The 25,581-nt window shown below is 38.3% G+C and overlaps 1 protein-coding gene across 8 annotated transcripts in view; it reads right to left on the bottom strand.

The window, feature by feature from the left end:
* Positions 1-320: 320 nt before the first annotated feature.
* The window catches only part of CTBP1 (C-terminal binding protein 1), a 253,569-nt gene continuing 228,308 nt past the window's right edge, over positions 321-25,581 (bottom strand). For 6 of the 8 annotated variants that reach the window (XM_075709145.1, XM_075709146.1, XM_075709150.1 and 3 more), the window contains 6 exons: positions 23,592-23,798; positions 17,506-17,720; positions 13,459-13,589; positions 11,156-11,283; positions 7,588-7,705; positions 321-1,416 (listed from right to left, as the gene is read on the bottom strand). In XM_075709145.1, the coding sequence (XP_075565260.1) occupies positions 1,230-1,416; positions 7,588-7,705; positions 11,156-11,283; positions 13,459-13,589; positions 17,506-17,720; positions 23,592-23,798 (986 nt within the window). In that variant the 3' untranslated portion in view covers positions 321-1,229. Of the gene's footprint in view, positions 1,417-5,255; positions 5,420-7,587; positions 7,706-11,155; positions 11,284-13,458; positions 13,590-17,505; positions 17,721-23,591; positions 23,799-25,581 lie in introns of those variants that run through there. The other 2 variants (XM_075709147.1, XM_075709152.1) reach the window with 2 other exon arrangements.

Raw genomic sequence — 25,581 nt, 5'->3', positions numbered from 1 at the left:
ACCTCCTCTGCTCTGCCCACAGTGGTGGCATAAATGCTGTTACCATATTGCAGCTGATGATGCCGGTGTACAAATCAAAATCCATCTTAATTTCAAACTCCATTAGAAACACAGGAAAAAAGATCAACATTTACGAAATGTAAAGGGAAAAATGGTATGGAAAGTATTATTTTTTTTTTTTTATTTTTCAGGCTTCCAAGACAGTATTACAAACAACAGAGAGCAAAGTAAAGCTAGAAATGAAATACTTGACAGCATCTGTTTAAAAATTACAGCTAAGAAACCTAATAAAAGTTGAATAAACAGTTACTAGAAATAAAAATTTTTACACATATGATATTTGTCTGGGATTTTTATTTCTTTAAAATAATTCATACAAATGGTTACAGTCACAAACATGATTTTAACCAAAAATATTGCTAGCCTACCACATTACCAGGAAGGAATCAATGTAGGCAATGAAATGCTGCTACTTTTCAGTAGTCTAGTGCCTTTTTCGCATACCACCAATAATATATACTTTAACTGGTGACAAAAAGCACAATGCTCGTTTATACAAAACCTTTTTTTTTTTTTCCTCAAAATCTCTTTGCAAGGTTGTCTTCATTTTGAAATAAGGGAATTCATGCCAAAATGAGGAGAAACTGTTTTTCTTTTGTTTACTAAATTATTCTAAAAAATAAGACAAGCAGGTAGAAAAAACAATGCACTGTGTGGCGTAGAAAGAAAAATGGGAAAAATTCATTGTCCTGAGAAGTTTGCCAACTGCCTCATTTTTGGGCATGTTTTAAAATATAAAAGAAAGGATTTTTAATCTCAAAACTGGTTTGTTGAATGCCTCCCTTATGTTTTTCCTTGTTGATAGCTAAGCAAACAAACCCTTTTTAATGTTCTAAAAACTGTACACAGACAAGTACATTCATGATATAATTAACTACTAACTTCTCTTGCTTAACAAAGAACCCATAGGACACAGAAACAGTGAATCAGTCCACTGGACAGGGACAAACTACAATTTATACGGAGGAAAAAATGTTTCCAAATCTTCTTTTTGTCTCCCACCTTTTCCTTTTATACTGTATATTGGACCAGTTTCTAAAATAATAATCGTCTCCTCCTGTAAGTTCATGGTTTTGCCTTTAATCAAAATCCAGGGTTTTGTTTTGTTTTGTTTGTTTTCCACACGCTGAAGTTGAAATCTCCGATGTTGGGAATGCTGTTTTCGTAGGCTACAATTGGTCGCTTGGGTGGTCTCTATCAGCTTCTGGTTTGACAGTTTGGCCGGGGGAAGGAGCATGGGGCGGGTGGGCTACAGCAGGGAGGCCGTGTGATAAAGACATAGGGTTGGGGACTATTCCTTCTACTGCTGCAGGTATGCCAGTTGAAGCCACGCTTACAACGCCTGGGGGATACCTGCTGAGAGAAGAAAACGAGAACATACATTAAAACCAAGGGATGACTGACTGGAAAGCCCACCCTGCCTCCTTCTAGAGCTACAGAGAGGCTTCTTTTGTTTTCAGACCAGTGAGAAAGACAGTTGCTTAAGCTCCAGATGAGATACCGTATGCAGATGCTGCCAAATAAAGCAAAAGATTCGGTATTTTACCCAAGTGAGAAACAAAGGTTTGCTAGATTGTTTCTTCAGGTATCAGATTTAATAGCATGAGTGACAGCATAGCAAAAGAAATGTTGTGGTTCAACCTGGCAGGCAGCTAAACACCACACAGCCGTTCACTCACTCTCCCCCTCCCCAGTGGGACGGGGGAGAGAATCGGGAAAAAAAAAAAAACCCTAGTAAAATTCATGGGTTGAGATAAAGACAGTTTAATAGGACAGAAAAGGAAGGGATAATAATAATAATGATAAAAGAATACACAAAGCAAGTGATGCACAATGCAATTGCTCACCACCCACCGACCAATGCCCAGCCCGTCCCCGAGCAGCGATTGCTGCCCCCCAGCCAACCCCCCCAGTTTCTATACTGAGCATGACGCTGTATGGTATGGAAGAGCCCTTGGGCCAGTTTGGGGCAGTGTCCTGGCTGTGCCCCCTCCCAGCTTCTTGTGCACCTGGCAGAGCATGGGAAGCTACAAAGTCCTTGACTCGTGTAAGCAGTACTTAGCAACAACTAAAACATCAGTGTGCTATCACTTCATTCTCATACTAAATCCAAAACACAGCACTATGCCTGCTACTAGGAAGAAAATTAACTCTATCCCAGCCAAAACCAGGACAGTAAACGATCTGGAAGTATTGCTCCTCTCAAAGTATGCCTCAACAAGAAGTAATTCAGGCTAGGTCCATGCAATACCTATCTGCTCTCTATGACTTTTCCTCCAGTTGATCTTCAGGGATTTTTTACCCCCCTTCATTCTCATGTAGAAATTCTGAAATTTCATTGTTGTGGTTTGAAAAAATATTTCTTTAAACTAATCTTGCAGTCATAGCTTCCTGATAGCCCCCCCCAAAGCAATCGTACCCACATACTCTTCAGATGACAAATTCAAGCCTATTACTTCCAAGTAACCTTTTCAGCATCAAACTTGCCACTGTACTTGTCTGAAAGAGAACTAGTACTAGTAATACAGAGGACAAGCGCTTTAGGCAGACTGCAAGAGAGATGCAAACACAATACACTATGGATGGTTTTAAAGATTTGTTACTCCTTCTGGATGAACACAGAGGCCTAAATATTTTACAAATTCAACAAAAAATCACCCTCTGATTCAGCTTGATTTTATTATGACTGACATTATGAGGCTAAAAAAAAATTTGCAAATCTACTGTTCAGTCCCGAAGTTCAGATGCAGTTGATGAACACTGGTATTTCACAGTGCAGTATATAAACAACAGATACACATGAACACTTTTAACTAAAGTAAGTTTTCTGTTTAGCCAAATACCTCAATACCCATTTGCAAGTTATCTCACGCTGGCCACTTAACACTGGCCCTTTGCCTCCCCTCCCCATCATAAAGCTGCACGCTCATCCCTTGTTTTCTCTTGCCGTATTTTGCTCACCTAAGCATCCTAGCAAGAACATTATCCATTTAAAAGCCTAAACACACAAACCTACCACTTACTGTGGCATTTGCTACCCTAGTGTCTACTTAGAACTAAATGGGAGAAAAGGCACTTGCTGTCTAGTCAAGCTTTTTTCAAATATCACATTATTCTGCTGTTGATTTTCTTCTCATCAGAGCTCAACGCTGAATGCATCAGGGAATTTCACCCCGTTTCAGTAGCATCTTTTCTAAAGTAATGCATGTTTGTGCTGCTCATCCTCAGTTCCCTCAAACTGAGAGAAAATTAGTGCAGAACTTATGCAAAACTCGGAGGAGAAAAAGAGCTGGATGAAAGCACATTTATTTGTTCTTTTTTGCTTCCATCACAGAAACAACATGGGAACTGTTTTTTGCAAACACTGTGCCAGAGGGGCTCAGCACGGCTATCCAACATGGCACAGCAACGATGAAGATACCATACACTGGCCTGGTCATCCTGGGAAGGATTCCTACAGATCATACCACTGACTGACCTGGGATGGATAACCAGTATGTGAAAGATCACACCACCTGTAGGCCAGACCTTAGTTCCCAATTGTAGGCATAGTTACAGGGCTTCCTATGCTAATTCCTTCTCCAGAGACGTTCCTTAGCATTAATTTGCAGTTGCTAATGGATTAGTTGCTTGTTTCAGTACCTCAATTTGAATCTTATTAATCAAATTTGCTTCAATTCCTATGAAAACTGTCAGTTGGGTATTGTTTTATTTATTCAAATTTGATTTTGAAACAGCTTATTTGTTACTCTAGGTGCTTTGCAAAAAACATAACATGACATGACAAAACCTTCCATTTAAAAGCCCAATGCAGCAACCGTTTCCAGCACAGAATCTCTACTTTCTAACAACATATTCCCCGAGCATCAACACACCAGAGCTGGGAGAAATCAAGGAGAGAGCAATTTCTGTAACTGTGTTTCCCTCAGGAAGAAAAGTCAGAGCCTCCCCTTGTGAAAATGGATGGTGCTGGATCAGGAGCATTACCAGTTAACTTACAAGCACATTTAGCAGTTCAAACTACATATCGGTTAGTTCTCCTTTGAGATGTCCGACTCCAAATATTCTTTCTGTATATAAAAATATTCCCCTTGGACACCAAGTTATAATAATTGGGATCCTACTTGCCAGCACCCCTCCTCAGACACAGGCTTCCTACAGACTTTTAATAACATCCAAAAGCCCTACAATTGTTTTTCTTGTCCTAAAGCTACACAGTGGCAGTAGCCGAAATACAGGTAACATACCCCTCTACAGAAAGTGTATTTTGCTTGACAACTCCTAACCCTATTTTGCCATGCTCTTTTCATAATTTTTGTCCCTTCTTAATTTAATCATCAGTGTTGTTCAAATCATATGTATGAGAGGAGAACATATAAACTCAACAGCCTCTACACATGGGCATTTCTATCCTACATACCCTTCCCTTATGTTGACATTTATTGCTTTTCTATTCTTAACCAGCAAACACATTCCCTCCAGCACTTCATAAAGTTGCTCCCAATCTTCCTCCTCTGGTAGCAACAAGTTGAAACGTTTTCCAGGTAAAATGTCCACATTTTTGTGACAGCAGAAGCGAGAAATCAGTTATACCTCCTCTGCTACTTCATACTCTTCCTTCCCCTTCCCCCAGATAGTCTTAATTTATGAAGAAAAATACAGTAGCCCTCTTAAAACTGAAAGGCAACTTTAATTTCTATGTTAATCTCCTGTATTTTTTAAACTACAGAAGCACCTTGAACTCACTGTGTTAAGCTCGGTTCAAGGAACTGAGTCTGTCCCAAAAGAGCTTAAAAATTTAAGTGCATGCTTTTATCTTACATTACAGAGTCTGAAAATCACCAGTAAAGCACCTCACCATGAAATAACTCCTGAATTAACAACATCTAACTATTCTCATCCAAGTATCTCTTCAGTACCTGCATATTCTCATCTTCTACCTGTTAGATGGCAGAAAGATCTATCAACATGTCTCTAAACTGTACAATTACTGTTTACTGACTGTCGAACCTCACTTTGCCTATAATCTGCACACTCTGTGACAGAGGAAATGGCAGGGGGTTATTTAACAGGCAGCTCAGTAACAAACACACAGGAGTAACGCAAAAGCAGGGTATATTATGCTGCTTCACCAAGACTATTACAAATAGTTCATTCTCAGGAATATTGTTAATCTTTACTCATGGGATAGGTCTTGCTTGCTTGACCTTTTGTGCTGATAGTGCGTCTTGTATTTCACGTAGTAAATGGTTTTGTTTTCCATAGAATACGACGATATTCAGAAGATCGAGATTATATTCTGCTGATGAACGCTCAATGTTCTTTGCTTGCAATAATATCTGATAATTTAAGAGTTGTCCTACATCAAAATACAAGTAAATGATATATCCAGAATAAAATAACATCGTTAGTTTTAGTTCACCGAAGGAGCTATTTGCATTTTTTAACATATAAATTATTATCCCAGGTCTTATCTTCTAATGCAATTACATGACTATGATACAGTTATTAGCACATCTGAAACATCATAGTGCCTGTGAAAGACTCCAGAACTCAGCTAGTTGAATGTAATCTTGGATTTCAAAGAGAAGACAGAAAAATTTGTTTTGAACAACCAATTTAAATTCTGTACTTAATCCAGGTAGGAATTAAGCATCAGCAAACACTGCTACTGAAACCAAATTCTTCATAAAGCCTGAACTTCAAGTTCCATATATTTTATAATGCACAAAATAATAACTGCCTTCACCCACACTCAAACACTATTCTATCACCCCTCCACGAAGAAGCTTTTAATATTTGTTGCATGACTAACTTCTGCCTCAAAATTCCCAAAATGAGTTTTATTTCGCATTTGAAAATAATTGTAAAGTCAAAATCTATTTACGATGAATTTTCTTTATTGAAAAATATGACTGAAACAGTGTCTAAAAAAGGCATTCAATTCCATGCTTATCCTGCTTAAATTAAACACATATGGTCTTTACCTTGTAAATCATTAACTCCCAAAACATTCCTAAGTTAAAATCCATTTCTAGCTGTGAAGCCTACTTCTGCTGGACTTGTGACCCCCAAAATGAGAACAACCAACTGCATTTTATTTGGGCACGCAACCCTGTTCTAACTGCCACGACAGGGTTGGAGTTATTACCCCCTGTTCTGCAACACCTGCCTTTAAGCCTCGATTGCGTTCAGCTCTACCCTGAGTACTCAAACCTGAAGTCAATGAAAACACATGCTGTGTGGAAGAGAACATGTGTGCTTGAACTTTTCGTTTAAGCAAATAAAAACACCCTTCTTCAGATATTTAGGGCTACAGGTACTTTTTCAAAAACTAAACATCTTGATGTCGTGCGAGACATACGCATGTTGATCAAATCAAAGTTGTTATTCTCCTTCGGTGCGCTTAGGGCTTACAGGAGATTATGGCAGAGGGTGGTGATGCTCCCCCCGTCATCTCTCCATCACTTTCTGAAGAGACTGTTAGAAGTCGTTGGGACATGAGAGCTTTGCTTCATTTCTCAGCACTGCGCAGCTGGGTTCTCATATGGGGTAACACACACACAAAAAAATCCTGTATCTATTAAAGATATGGGGTAGCCCTCCTAAAGAAGGACAAAGATAAGAAAAGATGTATGAGGAAGGACAGCGGAAAGATTAGGACAAAGAGGTATAAAAAAATAATTGAAGTACTGCTCTGGCCCTTCCCTCAAGGCACTGAGGGAAGCAGATGTCTGTAGCTTTCTCAGCCACTTTCATCCTACTTATGAGTTAATACCATACTGGAAGATAAAAAATTGCAGATGTTTTTCATAAATAAAAATTGTGTGAAGCTGGCTATTAGGAAAAATCTGCTGCTAGAACAGCTGCTAGGGATAAAGGGACAGACAAAGACTCTCAAGCAAAGTAACTAAGGAACGTACATATAAGGCGTAAAAAAATTGCCCCTTTCTATTAATTATTAAGAGCTGCTTTCACAGTTGATTGAGAATACACAGATCAAGTCCCTCAAATGCTTTTGCTTAAAAATTAAACGTGTAATTTAGAAAACACTATTTTAAACATATTTTCATAATCACCACAGGCTATTCCACTGTATTCACTACTGAGTTATTTGTTCTCTCATGTGTCTGGAGGCCACAAAACCACGTAACAATCATTTATTATTGAAAGTCTTTCTGTAACCTACTACTGTATCATTGCCTTCAGCAAAAGGAACATAAACTTCCACTGCACTCACTGGAGATGACCAGAATTTTTTTACTTGAATATACAAAAAAACTTTGTTCATTAAGATATTACTAACCACACAAAAAAGATAAGAAAAGGAAACATACTTACACACTGCATGACTGACTTCAACTAGCAAAACAAGATTATTCTCCTGAATGCAACAATTATGAAAACAATATAGCTGGGGCCTAATCCAAAACCACTTCATTTATTAATAGGAAGGTCTTTTATTTATTCTTGAATACCTACCTCTGAATTAAGGAGGTATTTCTTTTACACCTGCAGCACACTTACCTGTATGCAGCGCCATTAAGCTCTGGATGAACAACTCCGGGATCCATGCTGGCCCAATGTGTAGCTGCAGTCAAATGATCTTTGTTAACACAGTTTTTCAGACTGTCTGGAATACGACCTAGGATGAAGCAAGGGAGAGGAAATAAAAAACCCATAAAAACTGTATGCCTTATGCTCTTAATGTATCTATGTTAAAAATAGTTACAAATATTTGCATATTTAAATCAATACATAAAATCACACTAAGAGCTTATTTTTGATCCTCACTGTTCCTCTTTTGTCCTGGACTGAGTTAATAACGTTAAAATGCTCTGCATGATTTTTATTTCTCTGTCTGTCTCTGTCTTTTGTATACAGGGTCTCAATAAAACCATAATCAACAAGATTCATGCTTTCCAAGGAATATAGAGCATGGCTGCCACTCCAATTCAGTAATGTAGCCTCCTGCTCTCTGCCTTTAACTTCACTTTCCTCCTTTTCCCTCCACGTGTAACAGCAATAAAAACACTTATTGAAGCATGCAGGATTCTGAATGGAATTTTGCCATAAAGCTAAATATGACCAACACTTTTTTCCTGTCCTCCTGATCTTCCCCTTCTTTATCTCAACTGCTCTTCACATTTATTTACTGTAATGTATTAATCCTCATCCATCTCTTCCATTCCTACAAAAAATGAAAATACAGCACAAAACTCCCTTCATTTCTTCAAAACTTTTGCTTAACCTCTGAAGTATAACTGAAGTTTTAAGACACAGATACTGCAAAATCTGTCAGCCTGATTCAGCACACACTGGACAAACCTCTGACTGTCTTCTGCAGAACTATCTCCAGCCCTGCAAAAAATGACATGAACAGATACGATGCACATTTTCTTCATAGCAACAGGAACATTTCCACCTATTTCAATGGGAGATCAAGTGGAGCCTGTGTTGTTTCTGACATCCGTTTTAATGTATCCTTTCTAAACTTTAATCTTACTGTGCATTTGCACACACAGAGGTAGAAAGAGCTGAGTTCCAGTCTACCTTTGCTACTGTTGGCAACAGTACTCCAGAAGCGCTTTCAAAAGCTGACCATGCTCCACCATTAAAGAATTCAGGCTTTTCCAACTCCCTACTGGAAATCTGATTAAGGACTTCACTACTCTTTGCCTGCTCTGTCTATCCATCAGCCTGGCCACAATGGGGCTGTAAAAGAGCCTTTTCACAGAACTGCTTTTTGTCTGGTGGATTCTATCAAATCCTTGCTACTCCATGACTTGTGCTTATGTCACTAGAACTTCCCACATCTCCTATGCACAAGCCGAAAGGGCTTCTTAGTTCGGTATCGGACAAGATGAGGTATATACCCCATTATGGGTGAATTCCTACTGTTCTCCTGATTAGAAATCACCTTCTACATTTAGCTGAAATATACATTCATCTAAACTTCTGCCAAAATTGTCCATAAATTTAAATAGTATCTTTCTTCTTCTGATGTTTATCCTTCTCAAGAATTTTTAAACTGCAATCATGTCTTCCTCCTTGCCCCTCTCATTCCTCATTTTTGCTAACTTCTGTAGGCATGTTCTTACTAGTCTCCCCTTACAAAACAGGATTTATTTATTTATTTATTTTCAACTTATTTCGTAACGATCTTTTCAATTGCTATGCTCACCTTCCCATTTCTTCCATTATTGTTTTCAGTGGTCCTCCTTATTTAATACTTTGAATGTTTTGATGTTCCAGAATATATTTAAAGATATTTAACCTCTGCTTATTATTTTTATTTTATACATCAGAACGTCACCGACTTTTTGGGAACAGAAGAACTACTTAACATTTTTATCGTCAGATGGTAGTCATAGCCTGCATTCCTTCATTGTACACCTTTTTCCAATTAGTTTCTCTCTCTACACCCTCTCTCCGCTGTGTTCCCCTATGGCTTTCACATATCCAGCTTTATCCCACACTTCCTGTATCTTTCCTACATTTGTTTCACTACAATTCAATGTCATTCTCACCTCCCTAATGTTGGCCTCAGTTCGATCTTACTACAAGCCATGTGCAAACACTGAAGTGCTGACAGCTTCAATACAAATCAATGATTTAGATCGCTGATAGCACAATCACACTGTTTAAGAAAATACAGGTCTGTCGTCCCAGGCACATACGTTTGGGCGATTGCACAGTATTTAACATAAAACTAGCTCCATATAGCTGACTCTTACTCCATTTTCAGGTCTTAGCCTATTAATGCTTATTTGCACATCAATCATCCCCCAAGCAGGTATCATATGCTGGTTTGTGCAAACTCTCCCACAGCTATTTGGGAGCAGGCAATAGTTACACAACAACTTAATGAATGTTCTGTTAGTGTTCTTCTGGAGTATAAGCACAAGGACCAATTCCAGCAAAGGGATGGTCGGACTCTTTAGGTGACTTCTAAAACAGAGAGAAATAGTCCTCTCAAGGGCAGTTCAGATCAGGAGTTTAAGAAGTGCCTTTCTTTAATCATCATCCAGAGGAGAATCTTCTCTCTGCACAGGCTATAAATGAAACTAAATTGCCCAGCCTCTTTAGGCACAAGATACAGGAATGGCTACTGCTAGTGCTTTTTGTATAGCAGAGCAATGTGTTGGCACCGAGTTACTCTCAAGGTGACACAGATGGCCCTTCATGTCTGCAGAGCATTGAGTCTATATTGCCAAGGGGGAAACAGCAAAGTCCTACTAAAGAGAGAACATTAGTGCTTAATGAATCATTTTCCAGTAAGAAAATCCTTCCTTTTATTTTAGGCTACAAGGGATTCGAACCAATGCCAAATGGCTCACTAGTCTCATTTTATTTATTAGCAGTGTATGTTCAAGACATAACTGTTTTCTCTTATGTGAACAGTTTACAATTACATGGTAGTTATATAACAAAGAGACTTTGCCCTTTAAAATGCCAGACTTCTTTAGCAATGCTTTAAAGAGAGGAACATCTAAAATCAAGTACCCTCCCAACAAAATACTGAAAACTTTGTTTTGACATAGAGAATGAGCTGTTGAGATACAAGCATTACTAGGAACAGCATGAAGCTCTAGATGCTTTATCTCTGAACATTACAGCCTTAAAGACACTGAAATTCCAGACCGTCTTCCAAGACAAATTCGGATGAACTTTGGGAAATACAAAGGAGCCAAAAAGAGAAGAACAAAGGAAATGGAACTGCTCATGACAAGTATAAGGGGTCATCTAGGAAAACCTATGAAAGATACCTGCAATATCTGGATGACTAGCAGTCAAACCCATCAAATCGGTAATATTTACAAGCAACAACAACAAAAAAGCAGATTTTTCACATGTAAGTACATTTCTGTTATACAGAAAAAGTACTTATTTTGCAGTGCCTGCCTTCTCTTTGTAATTGCAATGAACCTCCAAAACAGACTTCATGGGTATTTGCTAGTTTCTGTGTTCCAAATATTAGAAGTGGTAAACAAAACCTAAGGCTGGTTCTTTTCAGCATCTTTCAAGACTGAAGAATGAAAAAGGTTGTTAAAAAGAAACAGGCAGTGAAGGAGCTAATGAGGTGAGTTAGTACCTGTGATCGCCCTTCGGATCTCTCGTGCTGCTTCCTCCCGCATCTCAATTGAGGCTTGTTCACTATACCAGGCTGCATGTGGGGTACATATCAGGTTTGGTGCATCCTTCAAGGGGCCCTGACTAAAGCTAAATGAAGATTTAAAACAAGATTAAATGACAAAAAATATTGGGGGTAGGAGGGAGGAGAATCCAGATGGATTTGTACATACACAGATTAATTTCTACAACAGAAAAGAATTGCATTTCTATTCCGTGTTGGGTTTGGTTTTAATTCTGTCAGTTAATTTAATACACTATTCATGGTATAAATAAGCAACAATCACCTCTCATAGACTCAAAGGGTAGAACCTAAGTATAGTAGCAACATTAGCTTCTGTCCAATGCACTTATTCCTAACTACAGCCACTGCTACTCCAGTTCTGGTGCAGAAATGCATAAAGCAAGACCCAAATCAATTCAGAATATCATTCCATTTGTCCATTTCATCACAGTTTTACTTTTACTGCATTAGCCAACAAAGCTCTGATCTCTCAAGAGTCACTGTCAATGTGACATTTAGTCATTTAAAGAAAAAATCTTACAATTATTTCCAAATAAGAAGTGTGTCCATCAGCAGCCTCAGCTTTTTTTTTTGATAATTCAGTTATTTTTTCCTGTTATTTTTAGCTATTTTTTCTTTCCCATTCCTTTATAGAAACTCCACCGAAAGAAGGAAATTTACTTTACAGATTGATTTTCAGGGAAAGCAATGAATCTGTGTAGAAGTGCTATCACAGAGTAAAGAAACTGAAAATAATGGAAACTTGCTCCTCTTATTTATTTCCAGTTTTAATAATATTACAGTCAACTGTAACACCAGGAGAACAAATATTTTAAGACAAAAGCGTGCTTTCATAGTTGGTCATAACTCATAAAATGATAGATTTCATCTGTAGTTCAATAAACATCAGAATATCTGGCAAAACTCTCGAATGAAGACTTGCATGCTGCGATCAGATAGACATGCAGCACTGAAGCCAAAGGAAACTGTGGCTGTAATCCTGCAACTGAATCTCTGCAGATGGCATCTCCATGCAGTAAATGGGGCTTCCTATAGGTGCAACGGTCTGCTTGTGCAGATCTGAGATCTGAATTGGGAAGAATGTATGTAGCTGAAAGTCCCTTGAGCCTGGGGACTGGCTTTGCACAGCACTACTGCATTGTAATGACTACATTTAGAAGTAAATGAATGCAGGGTATGCATAAATAAAATTAAATATTTGTGATGTGGCATTGTGTCTCAGTAGATATAAAAATTCTACCTAAAAGATTCTAAATCTGTTTTTCTAAAGCTTCTATTCCCCCCGCGTGCTGATACGAGAGAGACTGTCCTCTCACCAGACTTTACAACCTGCCCTCAAGTCCTGAATCTGTTCCTCTTCAAAAACTTATGTGGATTGTTCCAGTTAAAATCAACATTTCTCCCTGCCAAGACTGAACAACTGAAAAAAGCTTGTCACATACAAGCACTAAGCTACAGCAGTCTAGTCTCATAACTCTAACTCAGAAGTCAGGCTCAAGACTCAAGGACATATCAAATAGGCTTGTTTCTGATTAGGAGTGCTGATATCGTTAATACCAATGCCACTTTGGGGAGTGGTACATTTCAGCCTAAAACGCTGGACTTAGTGTCATTCAAAAACTAAGGCTTGTGCTACCAGCTCTGCTAATGACAGCAGAGTTACTGCTCCCCTGATAAAGGGTAAAACAATGAAAACCTGCACTCTGACCGCCTTCCTTATCTTAACTTTTTTTGCAACCTGTTACATTCATGGCTCTCCTGCAGAGGCAATCTAGACAAAAGTATGTCTTTTCCTCCAGAAAGGTGTCATAAAGTAGTTATTTCTCACACCAAATCTCAACTCCTTGCCTTCTGAAAGAGTCTGTTCAGACATCAACATTAGTTGCCTCCAGAGCTGCATCAATGACAAAGGAGCAGTCCCCTCCAAGCCATGACACAAAGCCATGCCCAGGGTTTGAACCCAAGTCCCTGCTATTTCTACTAAATAAACCCATTGGATGTTTTTTTTAAAAAGGAATTAAATCTTGGATTTCACTTTTTTCACTTCTTACCACATACACAAGCTCCATCTACATTTGCATTAGTCCAGTGCTGCACAGATTCATGTTGCTTTACTAAGGAGTATTTAGCTACCAAATGAAGCGAAAACTCAATTTACTTGTTGCTGTTGATTGCATCATGCACTAAGACTTAAAAATAAGAAAGTGAACAAAATAAAAAGAAAAGAAAAGGAAAAGCACCTGAATGGTTCTGACTCATGTACATCTAAGGCTGCCCCTCGTATCCTTCCTTCCTTCAGGGCCTGTGCAAGTGCTTTTTCGTCTACTAACCCACCTCGAGCTGTGTTGACCAGGAAAGCCCCTTGTCTCATCTAGGGAAAGTTAAAAACAAGAATGATGAAATAAAAATAAATGAAATAAAATCGTTGTGGCATTATTTTTTACTCAAAAGAAGCATCCATTACAACAAAGGCTGATTTAGCTGATTTAACCTGTAACAGTTGTCTTCCCTTTCCATTGGAAAGTACCACAAATCTGACGCTTCTAACATAAAATGCTATTTCACAGCACTTGATAACCTTTTGTTTCTTGTAAGTAGTGTCTTTTAATAGAAGCGTTGTTTCAGATATTGTGCAGTAACATGATCAAAAGATACAACTGTGCATATGAAAGTGACAGATCATTTTATGCCTTTTTATTTCACTGTGAAATTGCATGAGACAGAAACTACAGCACATTCTTAAACAAATTCATATTTTGCAGTTTTCAACTTTCACACAAACAAAAGTCTACATGATTTTTTCAGAAAAATGAATGCTTTTGGATTTTCAAACACTTTTCCCTTTAGTTGCCAAAACACAGTAGATCTATGTTTTATTTATTTTTGTTACTTTAGCTTCCTCCTCCCTGTGAGACTTTCCAAATAAAGGTCTAAAGAATTCTTACATTATTCAATTAAAAGGCATGAAAATGAATTTGGTTGAGAATGCTGTGTGCCCAGGAGAGAAGCTGTGCTGTGCATTGTGCAGATTAGCATTGTAGATGACACTGCGTGGGGAGAACTACAAGAATTTACACCATAATATATCCACAACTTGAAAACAAAGTGGCGGTTTAAATAAGAGAGATGGTACAGAAAAAAAATAAATTACTACATCCTGCTTCCAGCCACCCTAATACTTCATCTTTTACCAGATGTCTCAAACACAGCTTCTGATCTCAGAAGCATTTCTGTGCATGAAGGTAAGCATATGAAGAGCAGGAACCACAGTGAAGATGAATGATAAAAATCTCATTTTGTACTGACTCCATCTCTCACCATGCAAACAAGAAAACACCAACATTTTGACACAAAGTCAACTACTTGAAACCTACACATCAAACTAAAGCTTATGTAAATGGATCCTTACTCTGAAAGAATAATTCAAAATGCCAAATTCATGAACAACAAGGAGGTTTGGATGAAAGTCAGCTACGAGAATTTTTTTTACATGACATCACAGGAAATATTAAACAATTAACATGCATATGCTTGCAGGAAGGTTATAAGAAAAAAACCCACCATATTTTACTGGCCGGCCCACTAGGTTTAGTGTGGCCCTGCCTCTCTCCATTTGCAGACTCTTGGGCTTACAGGAGAACCATCTATAGCAAAACCAAAGTCCACTTACAGGAGCAGAACTAAGGGGTACTTCTTTCAGTTTTCTGTAATTAACTTGGGAATTAGAACAGTGAAGAAATGGTGGCATGATCGGAAGTTGGTCTAGTAAGAAGAAGACATTCCTGATGCGAACCATCACTGGCTTCTCCACTACTTAAGTCAGCTGTGAGAACTAGATCAAAACTAGCACAGGAGGGCTCACCCAAGTGGCAATCACACCTGTTGTGCAGACATGCCACATAGGCTTGTGGGAGCTCGTGTACCCTTCCTCTTCCTGTGCTCTTGCAAAGAGATAATCTGAGTTTTAAGTATAGCTTAGTGTATTTATATGCCCTTTGAAGGACTTGAAATTTTAATCAAAGTGAACCCTGCTAAAATTTTCTGTCCAATCTTAATAACCTTGCTTGAGTTTTTATTTTAGGACTATTTACAAAACTCTACAGCTAGACAAGTCCAAATCAAACAGAACATGGCTGCATAAATGCATTCTAGTGGGAATGAATTACGTGACTCATGATAAACTGTAAGGATGGATGCAACTGGAGATGACCCGTAACAACGGGTGGAAGCTTGAAAGAGCTTCACAGCTGGAACTGCTGACAGCTGTTAAATTCACCTACACTAAACCCACATAGCTGCTTTAAAAATGTTTTGTGCTTAAATTGCAGTGTCTTTTTCTCAAATCTGTAAAAGTAAAGATGACCTCAGCTTCTCTTAAGAACATCTGATTACCATGGGTTCCATATACACAAGCTTGAAACACTTCTCTGAGCTAATCTGGGTCTACAAGGCCAAGCATGATGGCTAGGCAAAATGCTGACTAATTAAAGGGAAAAGCCACTGAAAGAGAAGACTGACACAAAGTTTTCAAAGAAGTTTTAAGGTTATGTAATTTCAGATGCTAAACAAAATTCAGGGTGAGATTTTAGTGAAATGAGATGCACCATACTTCTCTGTACTTCATTTAAAAACTGGTTATTACATCAGCATGCAATATTAGACAAAAGTGGCATGCAATGCTCTCTAAAAATCTAACATCTGTCAGCCTAAAAAACCTATTCTGCTTTTTGATACATATTCAGGAGATCTGCTCTATGCAAGCTAAGCAGTCAGAGGTGTTACAATTTTACGGTTTTCACACCAGCTGTTACAATACAGGCTGCTTCATCCAAACTTTTATCCAAAGCAAGAACTATCTTCTAATATTTTAATCCTTGCTTTAATCACGAAGGATAACAAATAGCAAGACAAATGCTTATGACATCCTTTCCAGTACAGACTTTATTATATGCATTTCATTTCAGATGGTATCACTCAGTTTTAACCTGTTTTGTTTTGTTTCTCTGATTAATGCACTAAGCCCTCTCCAAAGCTAATCGTGTTTATCCACCTCCACTTAAAAACTTCCCGCGACACACTGGCCCAAGTTTCACAGTCCACTGTATAATGAGTGACCACTGCTAAGCCTCCAGATGCTCCCACTGAGTTGCTGTGATTCCATTTGGGTCTAGATGTCTGCTTGTAAAGACATCTAACCATGTAATAACCGTTACATGTACCTGAACGCACAACAAGAGAGAACGTTCAGGGCAGGGTGACGGAGCTCTGTTCTCTTAGAGATCTGCATTTTAAACGTAATTTTTTAGAGTTTTAAATCCCAAACCCTGATTTTATGTTGGGATGGATCTGCAAAATCCCTAAACTCTCAAATCAAGAAGTGTGTTATATCACCAGTTTTCTGCCATGATCCTACATGATTCTGTGACTGTGGAACACACTCAGTAACCACTTCAGTTCTCCTAAAGTTCAAGAGTAGTAGGTGCAAACTATTTCTCAGAACCCAAGCCATGATTTTACTGCAAGAGTGCTACTGTCACTGTTACCAACACATACAAAAACTACATACATAAGGAACAGCAAAACCAACTATTATAGCTTAGAGTTTCTTTCCTGTACACCATCTACACTCTTACATCTCAATGTTACATTTCTTGCTGCTACCTACACTGAGGTTGGAGTGAGAAGCTAGGCATTTAATGAAAAAGCTTACTGTCAGATTAGTCAATAACGGAGCAGTTACTACACCTAGATTTTGGAATTATTTTAGTATTACCTAAAACTTTAGGGAGAGGTTAGTACTAATTCCAAGAAACATTATTTTTCCAAATAATGCAATGCTGTAAATGCAATCCATCCATGAAGCGCTCTGCAAGCATCAGGACTGAGCACAGGGGGGAGCCATTTAGTCGTAATCCTTAAATTGCATCTAAAGAACTCAAACTGAGGAACAAGAGTGAAAGGCAGAATTGATACCTGAAAATACACAGGTAAAGGAAGTAGCTACTAGAAGACATAGAAGAATTGCTTTAACATAAATGCAACTTTATTAAACATTGAGAAGAGAAAATTATTTCCACAAATGCAATGTTACTGAGCAAAAAAGACAATAAAGGCAACAATACATACGCCACCAGCTATTTCCTCATCAGTTATAAACCTGCTTGATCTGAAAGTACCAAAAGGGAAAGAAATTTCTTTCAAATGAGAATCTGCCTGTTTACATAAATAAACGCTATACAGTGTCAGTCACCAGCACCGGCGTGGAGGGCGCCCACAGAGATTATTACCTGCTTTATGGTGAAGTCATTAATAAGATGATGATTGTGTTCATTCAAGTTGCAGTGCAGGGTAACACAGTCACTGTGGAACAGCAGGTCCTGCAAAGTGCTCACCCGCTGCAGTCCCAGAGCACGCTCCATGCCATCTGAGAGGTATGGGTCATAGAAAATCACACTGAAGCCAAAGGCTTTGGCACGTAGTGCTACTGCTTGCCCAACACGGCCTAGAACAAGATAAACATGCAATGAGAACAGATGTGAAGCAGCTGGTGTAAGGTAGCCTCCTCCTTCCTATTGCAAACGCTCGTATCAAACCATACTGTTCTGTACAGCAACTGGAAGAGGATCAAAAAGAGGCAGCTCCCATCCCACTTGAAATCATCACTAAGATCAGAAAAGTTACATCTCAGCTGTTTCACATTGCTTTGTTCAAAACAGAGCAGGAAACTTGCACCTTTTGCAACTGGAGATCTGAAATGCCAGAAGATGTCACGTAATCTGCAATAATCTGTGTAATACAAGGGCTTGCCTGCTGGGCCTGTTTATGGTAAAACACTACTGCTTGTGAGCACATCCTGCCAAGGACTTATTCTTACCCATGTTGGACCAGCTGGCTTTAATAAAAAGCTATAAAATTAATCCTCAGAAATGGATGCAATAAAAGATAATTTGTTTAATCTGAAGCTCAACCATTCTCAATGTGTGGAATCTCCTTTCTGAACTAGTATTTGCTTTCATTTTGAGTAACATCCTTTCAGCATTAAAATACCTACAAGAATCCTGTCATCTAAGGCTTTAAAAAAATTTGTATCCATCTACCTACATGATGAATAAATACAGGCCATCATATGGCACCTAGTTAAGAAGAGTGCAGTACCATTTGGTATTCACATTGACCTTAGCTTTTCTCTGTTCCACTTTCCTTACTGTCGTATTTCAGAGTTGTGCCTGAAATTGCTGTTTGGGCATGACTCCACACCACATGTATCAGGAGGTGTGTATTTCCCTTTGACACACTACCAGTAAAGCACAAGGAAAAAGCGAGCGAGTACCTCTAGTGAGTAAGGGCATTTTGAAGAACGAGGACTAACACATTTTTCAGGTTAGAAGACTACACACTAGATACTCACGTTAGAGTATTACCAGTGTTAGATAAAGACACTTCAAAAGCATCAATAGACACACCATAATAATCATGCCTCATTTTAAAAAAAAAAGTCAACAAGTTTTCTTTTGTAACATCTGAGTTTGTTCAAAAAAGCATCAAATTAACACAGGGAAATCCCATCTCTTTCCAATTGTGCTTGAAGGGATTTCCCTCTGCTTTTCAGTTTCTCTTTGAATAAACTTAAGAAGCCACAGGAAGAAAGGTTTTTTTGTTGATCATTTAACCTGAACAGAGCAATTCTGCAGTGCTTAGTGACAGATGTGCGTGGAATATTAAACACTATGTCAATCTGATGGGGGCTGTCTGCTCTTCTTTGGGGACACCGAATTAAAGTACTCTTCAAAGTCTTCTATTTCAATACTTGCATACATGTTATTTGTTTGCTTTCCAAGCTGGTTCTTATAAACTTGAATTAGACAATTTTCAGCACAAACACTGTATTATTTTCAAATTTTGGCATGTTCACAGCTCAAGGAATCAGTCACACAACTGTAAACAATTTTTTTTTAAATGAAGCATATCGCTGTTACTCCAGCTCCATTCATTTTCACATGCAACATTCTGTCATCTGTTCTTTTTTACACTCTTTACAACACTAATACCTGAGGGGATTCATGACAGTGAAATCTCTTACAACAGACTCTCCGGTTAAAGCTACACTTTCCATTCATTGCAACCAGGCTAATAAACCAAAGCCTTCTTCAATGTGCACAAAGTTTCCTCCTGAAACACTCAGGAATCACACGCATGTACCTCTAGCCTATTGTCCTATTACAATTATTTCATGGGATAAAACTCTTCTGCAATTGACAATTCATATTTAGTCTTTGTCATTACACAAATACATAGGTGGACACACATAATTTGCCAATTCCTTTTCAGACTACAGTGTGACAATATAGTACAACCACAAACCTATGATTTTTTTTTCCTTTCCTGAAAAACTTCTAAGACTCTCCTGGGCATGAGGGTGGCTCAAAACCTACCTCCGCATATCAAGAACAACACAACAGCATACAAAGCACCCCATGTTCGGACAACTCTATCTTAAAAGCATATACAATTGCTATGAATATTTATGGCTGCTTCCAGGGAAGGCGAATTCTGAAGTTCAGAATATCAAATGAACTTCTGTAGTGTGGGAAGAATGCAGAAAATGCATGTTGCATACAATTGCAAAAAAAGCAGAAAGCAACAAAAGCCTATTTTAGAAATTAGAGATTTATATAAAGCTCTAGCAAAGCCCATGCATCATTTCAGTATCACCAGAAGAGCAAAGACAGACTCATCAAAAACGCCTGGGTCTTCTGTTACAGTCTGACCCATCTACTCCCCCTAAGTCTCCCAGTTTGTAGGTGTCTCTGACCTTGACCTTGCCAATGACCTGATTTGCATGTGACAGTATAGTATCTGCAGTTGTCAATGACCCCCGCCCAGCCCTTGGGTAAAGAATGAGCACCCTATGCTGGTATTACAAAGTTTTGTAAAATGCCCTTGATACCGTGGAAATGTTGATGACCTGCCTGCAGACTTCCATGGAAAGAAAAAGTGCTTTCACTTAGTAGTTCTTTCCTGTCTATGCAACAGTAATGGAGAATCTGGGTAATTTTTCCTCCCTCTTGGAGAACTCTGAAATGTGGAGAGTGCCATTTTGTTTTACATTTCCTTCTGAGCACATTAAGAGAGCTAGTAGGACTGCTAAGGGTACATCATTTATTGCATGGTAATACCACCCAACTCTTAAGTCTTACTATTGTCTGATAATGCAGATCAGTACTTTGGCCAACATCTAGTCAGGACCGTGGGACTGTTGAGAGAACACAGCAGGTGAGGAAAGACGAACTGAGTGATGACATTCATTATGATGCAGAGACAAATTTATTTGGAGGAATTTCACCTCTCTTGCGTGAGGAAATGCATTAGCTATTAGTCATCAGCATTTGTAACTGGGAAGGAAGAGGAAGGGAGTGTGACTTCACTGCCTTCACTGCTGTAAAATTACCATTACAGCAGAACCAGGTCCAGCTATCTATTCATCCAAGTACTTACATGCTGCTGCTCACAAATATTCTCCTTTTTAAAAAAACCCTAAATGTCTAGATAGAAGGTGAAAAGGTAGCTTTTTTTTTTTTTTTTAATGCAGGGCTTACTATCCAACCTTGTGATGCACCACTTGAAATATAGGACACTGGATAGTAATAAATATTAAAAGTGACAAAGACAGCTATTTAATGATGTGATATTATTATTTATGTAAGGCTCAAAGAATCACACACTTCAGAAAGACAGAAAGAAACACAGGCTCTGCCCTAAGGAGCTCAGAGGCTAACCAAACAACAAAACAATGACGGATGGTATCCAACAAGCACATGAAGGAGGCATTATGCTGTTGAGTCTCTGCTTATCTTCAAGCTCAATACAAGCAGAGGATGAGAGATGGGGTTAACTTTAAAGGAGGAGCACGGAGTAATAGGATTAAGCAGGATAGACCAAGTGTCAAAGCAGGAATATGCATGAGAGGAGGCAAAGAAAAGAGAGTGGGTGATGGAAAGGAAAAGGCAAGTGAGTCATGAAACTTGGCTAGACCAGTGGATAAGGAAGTGAGTAGCTGAAGCTTTGGAGGGAATGACATAGTCATTCCCTAGCAGAGACATAGGCAAAAGCTAGGGTGTTTCTCTTTGGCAAAACAAGAGAAAAGCCCAGGAACAGATGTGAAGAAGGTCTGGAGTTAGCTGTTGCAGCAGCGAAGTGATAAATTTAAGCAACCCACTGCTGAAGAGACCACAAGTTTAAGACAAGAACAGAGAAACACAGCTGTGGTGAGATACAAGATGATCTCGGACGCACATTAACGAGAAAGGACAGAAACAGCGATACTACACAGAACCAGAGAGAAGGACTTAGTAACAGATGATTGAGAATTGTTTATTTTGTGTGCAATACATTCACTTTATAGCCTCTTAGTGGTTCATCACTTCTGACGCTGACATATCTAAATAATAAAATAATAAACTGAGGCAAAACTACAGATGTGGGAAGAGGCCACTACTAGCGAAACATAACCTAAGGGCAACAGTCTTTTGAAGGTGGTTGTAAATACACTTTTTAGTCCGAAACTAGAGACAGGCAGCCTCTTGCAGTGTTCTGTAATACCAAAGAGTGTATATCACAGACTAAGTGCTTGAAGTGCTCAAACATAAAGTCTAGTACAGCTCTATTTCCTTATCTTCTAAGGCTACATTTTTATTCTTCATTAATACACAGCTACACAGGAGTTTGTTAAAACAGGTCAGAATCAAAATGTGCGTATTCATGTCCATGCACAAAAAAAACTAGTGGAAGTTTTCAAGACTGAGTTTAAACCCTTATTTTCCTTGAAATTGAGAATATTCTATTGTGGGAAAAGAAATAGGAACAATAAAAGGCTAGAGAAGATGACTGGTTAATACCTGTAACGGATGTGTACCTTTAAAATCAGACTTTACTAGCCTTTCAATATAGCATGCACATAAAAGGCTTGCTTTTTAAAACTAAACCGAAAACCTACCATTTTACGTAGCTTTACACACATATTGGCAATCTGATTATCCATTTGTTCATCTGTACTTTTCAGTCATTCACAACAAAAACAACACACATAAAATTTACTTAAGGAAGTCAATAATCAATTACTTCTTTTTCTCATCTCAGCCTGGAATTTGTGCAATACAAAAAATGCAATGCCAACAGGACAGGTATCTCCAGCAAATACGCACATAGCATGTGAGCCAAGGCTTAAGTTTCAAAAACTAGGTATGCATTTCCATTTTTAAAACACTGCAGGTGATTGTCATTTATGTATAGATGCTGTGACTGTGAGTAAAACAATCATTGTGTGTTTAAATGAGGTACATAATTATACCGGTATAGATTTGAGAAAGCAACTTTATGACTAACTTCTTGAAAGTCAGATTTTAAAGGCAATTCTTTGACTGTGAAGATATTTTGGGTGTGTTGCGTACTCATTTAAATAACTACTATGTAATGCCAGGCTATTTTCAGCTTCCAAAAGTAAGAGTTCGAGGCTTTAGTTATTTGACAGCCATGTGTAACCAGAACAGTCATTTAAGTATGATGCCTTGTTGTCAAAGTCATATTATTAATTCCTGTGGATGAATACCACAGCAATTACATCCACAATCTATCAGATCTTTGATAAGACAAGCACATGACTGAATAATTTTTGTACAGAAACTGACTTGCTTGTTTTTCTTCTCTACTTCTGTAACAGACAGTAATTAATTCATCTCAAGCAAGCCTGTCCATCTGTTAGATGCTGAAACACATTTAGGGCCATTCAGAGAGGTAAGTAGGTGATTTTATTAGGTCTGGAAACATTTCAAACTTTCTTGCATATATTTTTCCTCTCATTTGAGCTGAAGTACAGTTTCAGATGCAGCTCAACCAAGTGCATGAAATAACTGCTCTGCAGGCTGTTACTGCAACAAAGACTTCAGAAGTGTTAAAAACAATAGAAGGAAAAAAGCACAAACAGAACCAGATATAACAGCGGACAAGACCTACAACATATACATGTGACACTGGGTTGAAGTAGCAGGATCCCTGTCCTGGAGAAGGGAAATGATGGTGTCTCCTCCTTCTCTTACAACCAGTGTGCCTGACACCAGGCAATACGGCAACAGAAAACATGTACAGAAATTCTAAGAATTGAGAGATTATCAGCAACAAAGTAAGTTTTCTGAGGGAAATGATGACATCTAAGGGGAAAACATTTGAGACATATAAACACCAGGAATGAAGTGGTATTATACAGAATGCTCGACATGGAAAGGAGTGAACGGAGCATTCCATTTTTATAGCTCAAATCATAATTTTTTTAAAGCAACGGAAGGCAAGGAGTATTAAACCACCTCTGAAGCCAACATACCTAATCCAATAATGCCCAAGGTCTCCCCTCTGATCCTGGCAGCTCCAGAAGCCACTTCCCGAATCTGTTCAACGCTTTGTACTCTCGTGCCTTCTCGCAAAGCCTGGTGAAGCCAGGTGGTTCGCCTGTACAGGTTCAGAATGTGGCACATGGTAGAATCTGCTGTTTCTTCTACCGAGGCAGCTGGCACATTACACACTGCGATCCCTGCAAAGAATGGGGGGAAAGGATACCAGTTGCCAAATGTTTCTTACTTTTTCCCATTTAACAGCAATTCAGGGGTATGACGTTTAAATTTACAGATACTTCAACACCTGTTTTGCACAAATACTAAGTTTCTGACTGTAATGGCAGACAGAACACTTGACATAACAGTTGATAAATATGTGCAAACATACTTTTTTCGGATTTTTTATTACTATTTATTGTGTTTGCAAACTAAGGCAAACAGTAAGCAGACCACTGAAACCACAAAAGCAAAGTACTGAAGATGTCGGATAGTTTAGAACACAAGTCTTGGTAAGCGTTTTACATGCACACTGAGCTAGATGTTTTGAATAGCAAAGAGAAATCTGCCTTGCTCTCAACAGTGCGGTTAATTGCGTGAGTTAGCTTTCCACCACTGAGCAGATACCCTCCCAAAAGCTATCTATACAAGTTGTAAAAAAGATAAAATAATTTATAATGACAGCAACTCTTACAAAGCCCTCACAGGATGACTATTAGTATTTCCAATTCATGTATGGGTAATCATGACAGAGGGAGGGGCCAATTTATTTCGTGTTGCACACGGGTTTGTAGAATTACAACAAACAGAATCCCAGTCCATTGCTGGTCCCTCAAATTAAAGAGATAACCCAGCTAATTGTCAATAGGGAGTATAAAATCTGCTTCTGAATGGCATGTAAAGATAATGCAAAATTAAGTCCACGTTCCTAATAGCTGAAAAGTTACTAATTGAAAAGGGCATAACATCAAGCAGCTAAAAGACTGTTACAGATTTCCACAGACAGTTAGGGAAGGTGGATTGTTTCAAGATGCACAATTTTCCTTTTTTACCTCAAAAAACAGATGAGGCAACAAGTGATTGTAATTGCATGCACTGCATGCATCCCATTCTGCTTTTTACCTTCCAGTACTCAATATACAGCAGTTAAGCAAAATGTTTACATGAAAAAGTTTGTGTGCTTTTTGACTTCTCTTTCTTCATTTTTTCTATTTACTACATGTTCTCTCTCTAATTATCAGCTCCCACAAATGTTTCTGTCTCAGTTCTGCTGACTGAGATCACAAACAGTATACAGTATAATTTCACGGTGGAGAAAGTGTTTTGTATACTGAAAAACACCCTAATACTGTTTTTACTGTCTAGTTCTTTGGGTTTTTACATAAATAAATATTCAATGAGTCCTCAGCTAACACCAGTATATCTTATCAAGCAAGGAAGAAAAAGCGTTCTCTTCAGTAATAGTTATAACAATAATCTGACAAGTAATAAGCTCAGACCATATTTATCTATTTTACAAATGCCTTCGTTCTGCTGTCCAGCACTTTACAGCTTTCTTTAGATCAGTAAAAACCAACATAAGAAACCTGCAGGACTATTTTTCTTTTCTCTGCTGTAGAGATAATAGTGTCTGCTTAGTCACTGCTCTTAGCCGTATTACACAAAGATAAAACAGCATCATTGCTGGAATATTAATCTTGGCATCCTGCTAACATCAATGGCAGTATAAAAACCACCATTTTTTAAAAATGGTGGGAAAAGCGTGAGTTGGGGAAAAGTACAAGATTGAAAAATAACATCCCTTTAAGTGCATCATATTAAACAGCTGCATGTGTTTACACAAAAAGTTTTTTTCATGGAGCAAAAATGCAGGTTTTAGATGGCAAAACAAATTTAATATGCATGTCTCCTGGTAGCTAGCATTAACAAAATAATGCTTTAAAAGGAGCTTAAAGAGTTATATTACGTATTTGCAAAGAGAAA

This window comes from Pelecanus crispus, chromosome 4 (assembly GCF_030463565.1).
Source record: "Pelecanus crispus isolate bPelCri1 chromosome 4, bPelCri1.pri, whole genome shotgun sequence".
Lineage (NCBI taxonomy): Eukaryota > Metazoa > Chordata > Aves > Pelecaniformes > Pelecanidae > Pelecanus > Pelecanus crispus.
Note: the sequence above shows the minus strand (reverse complement) of the source record. Positions and strands in the feature narration are given on the sequence as shown.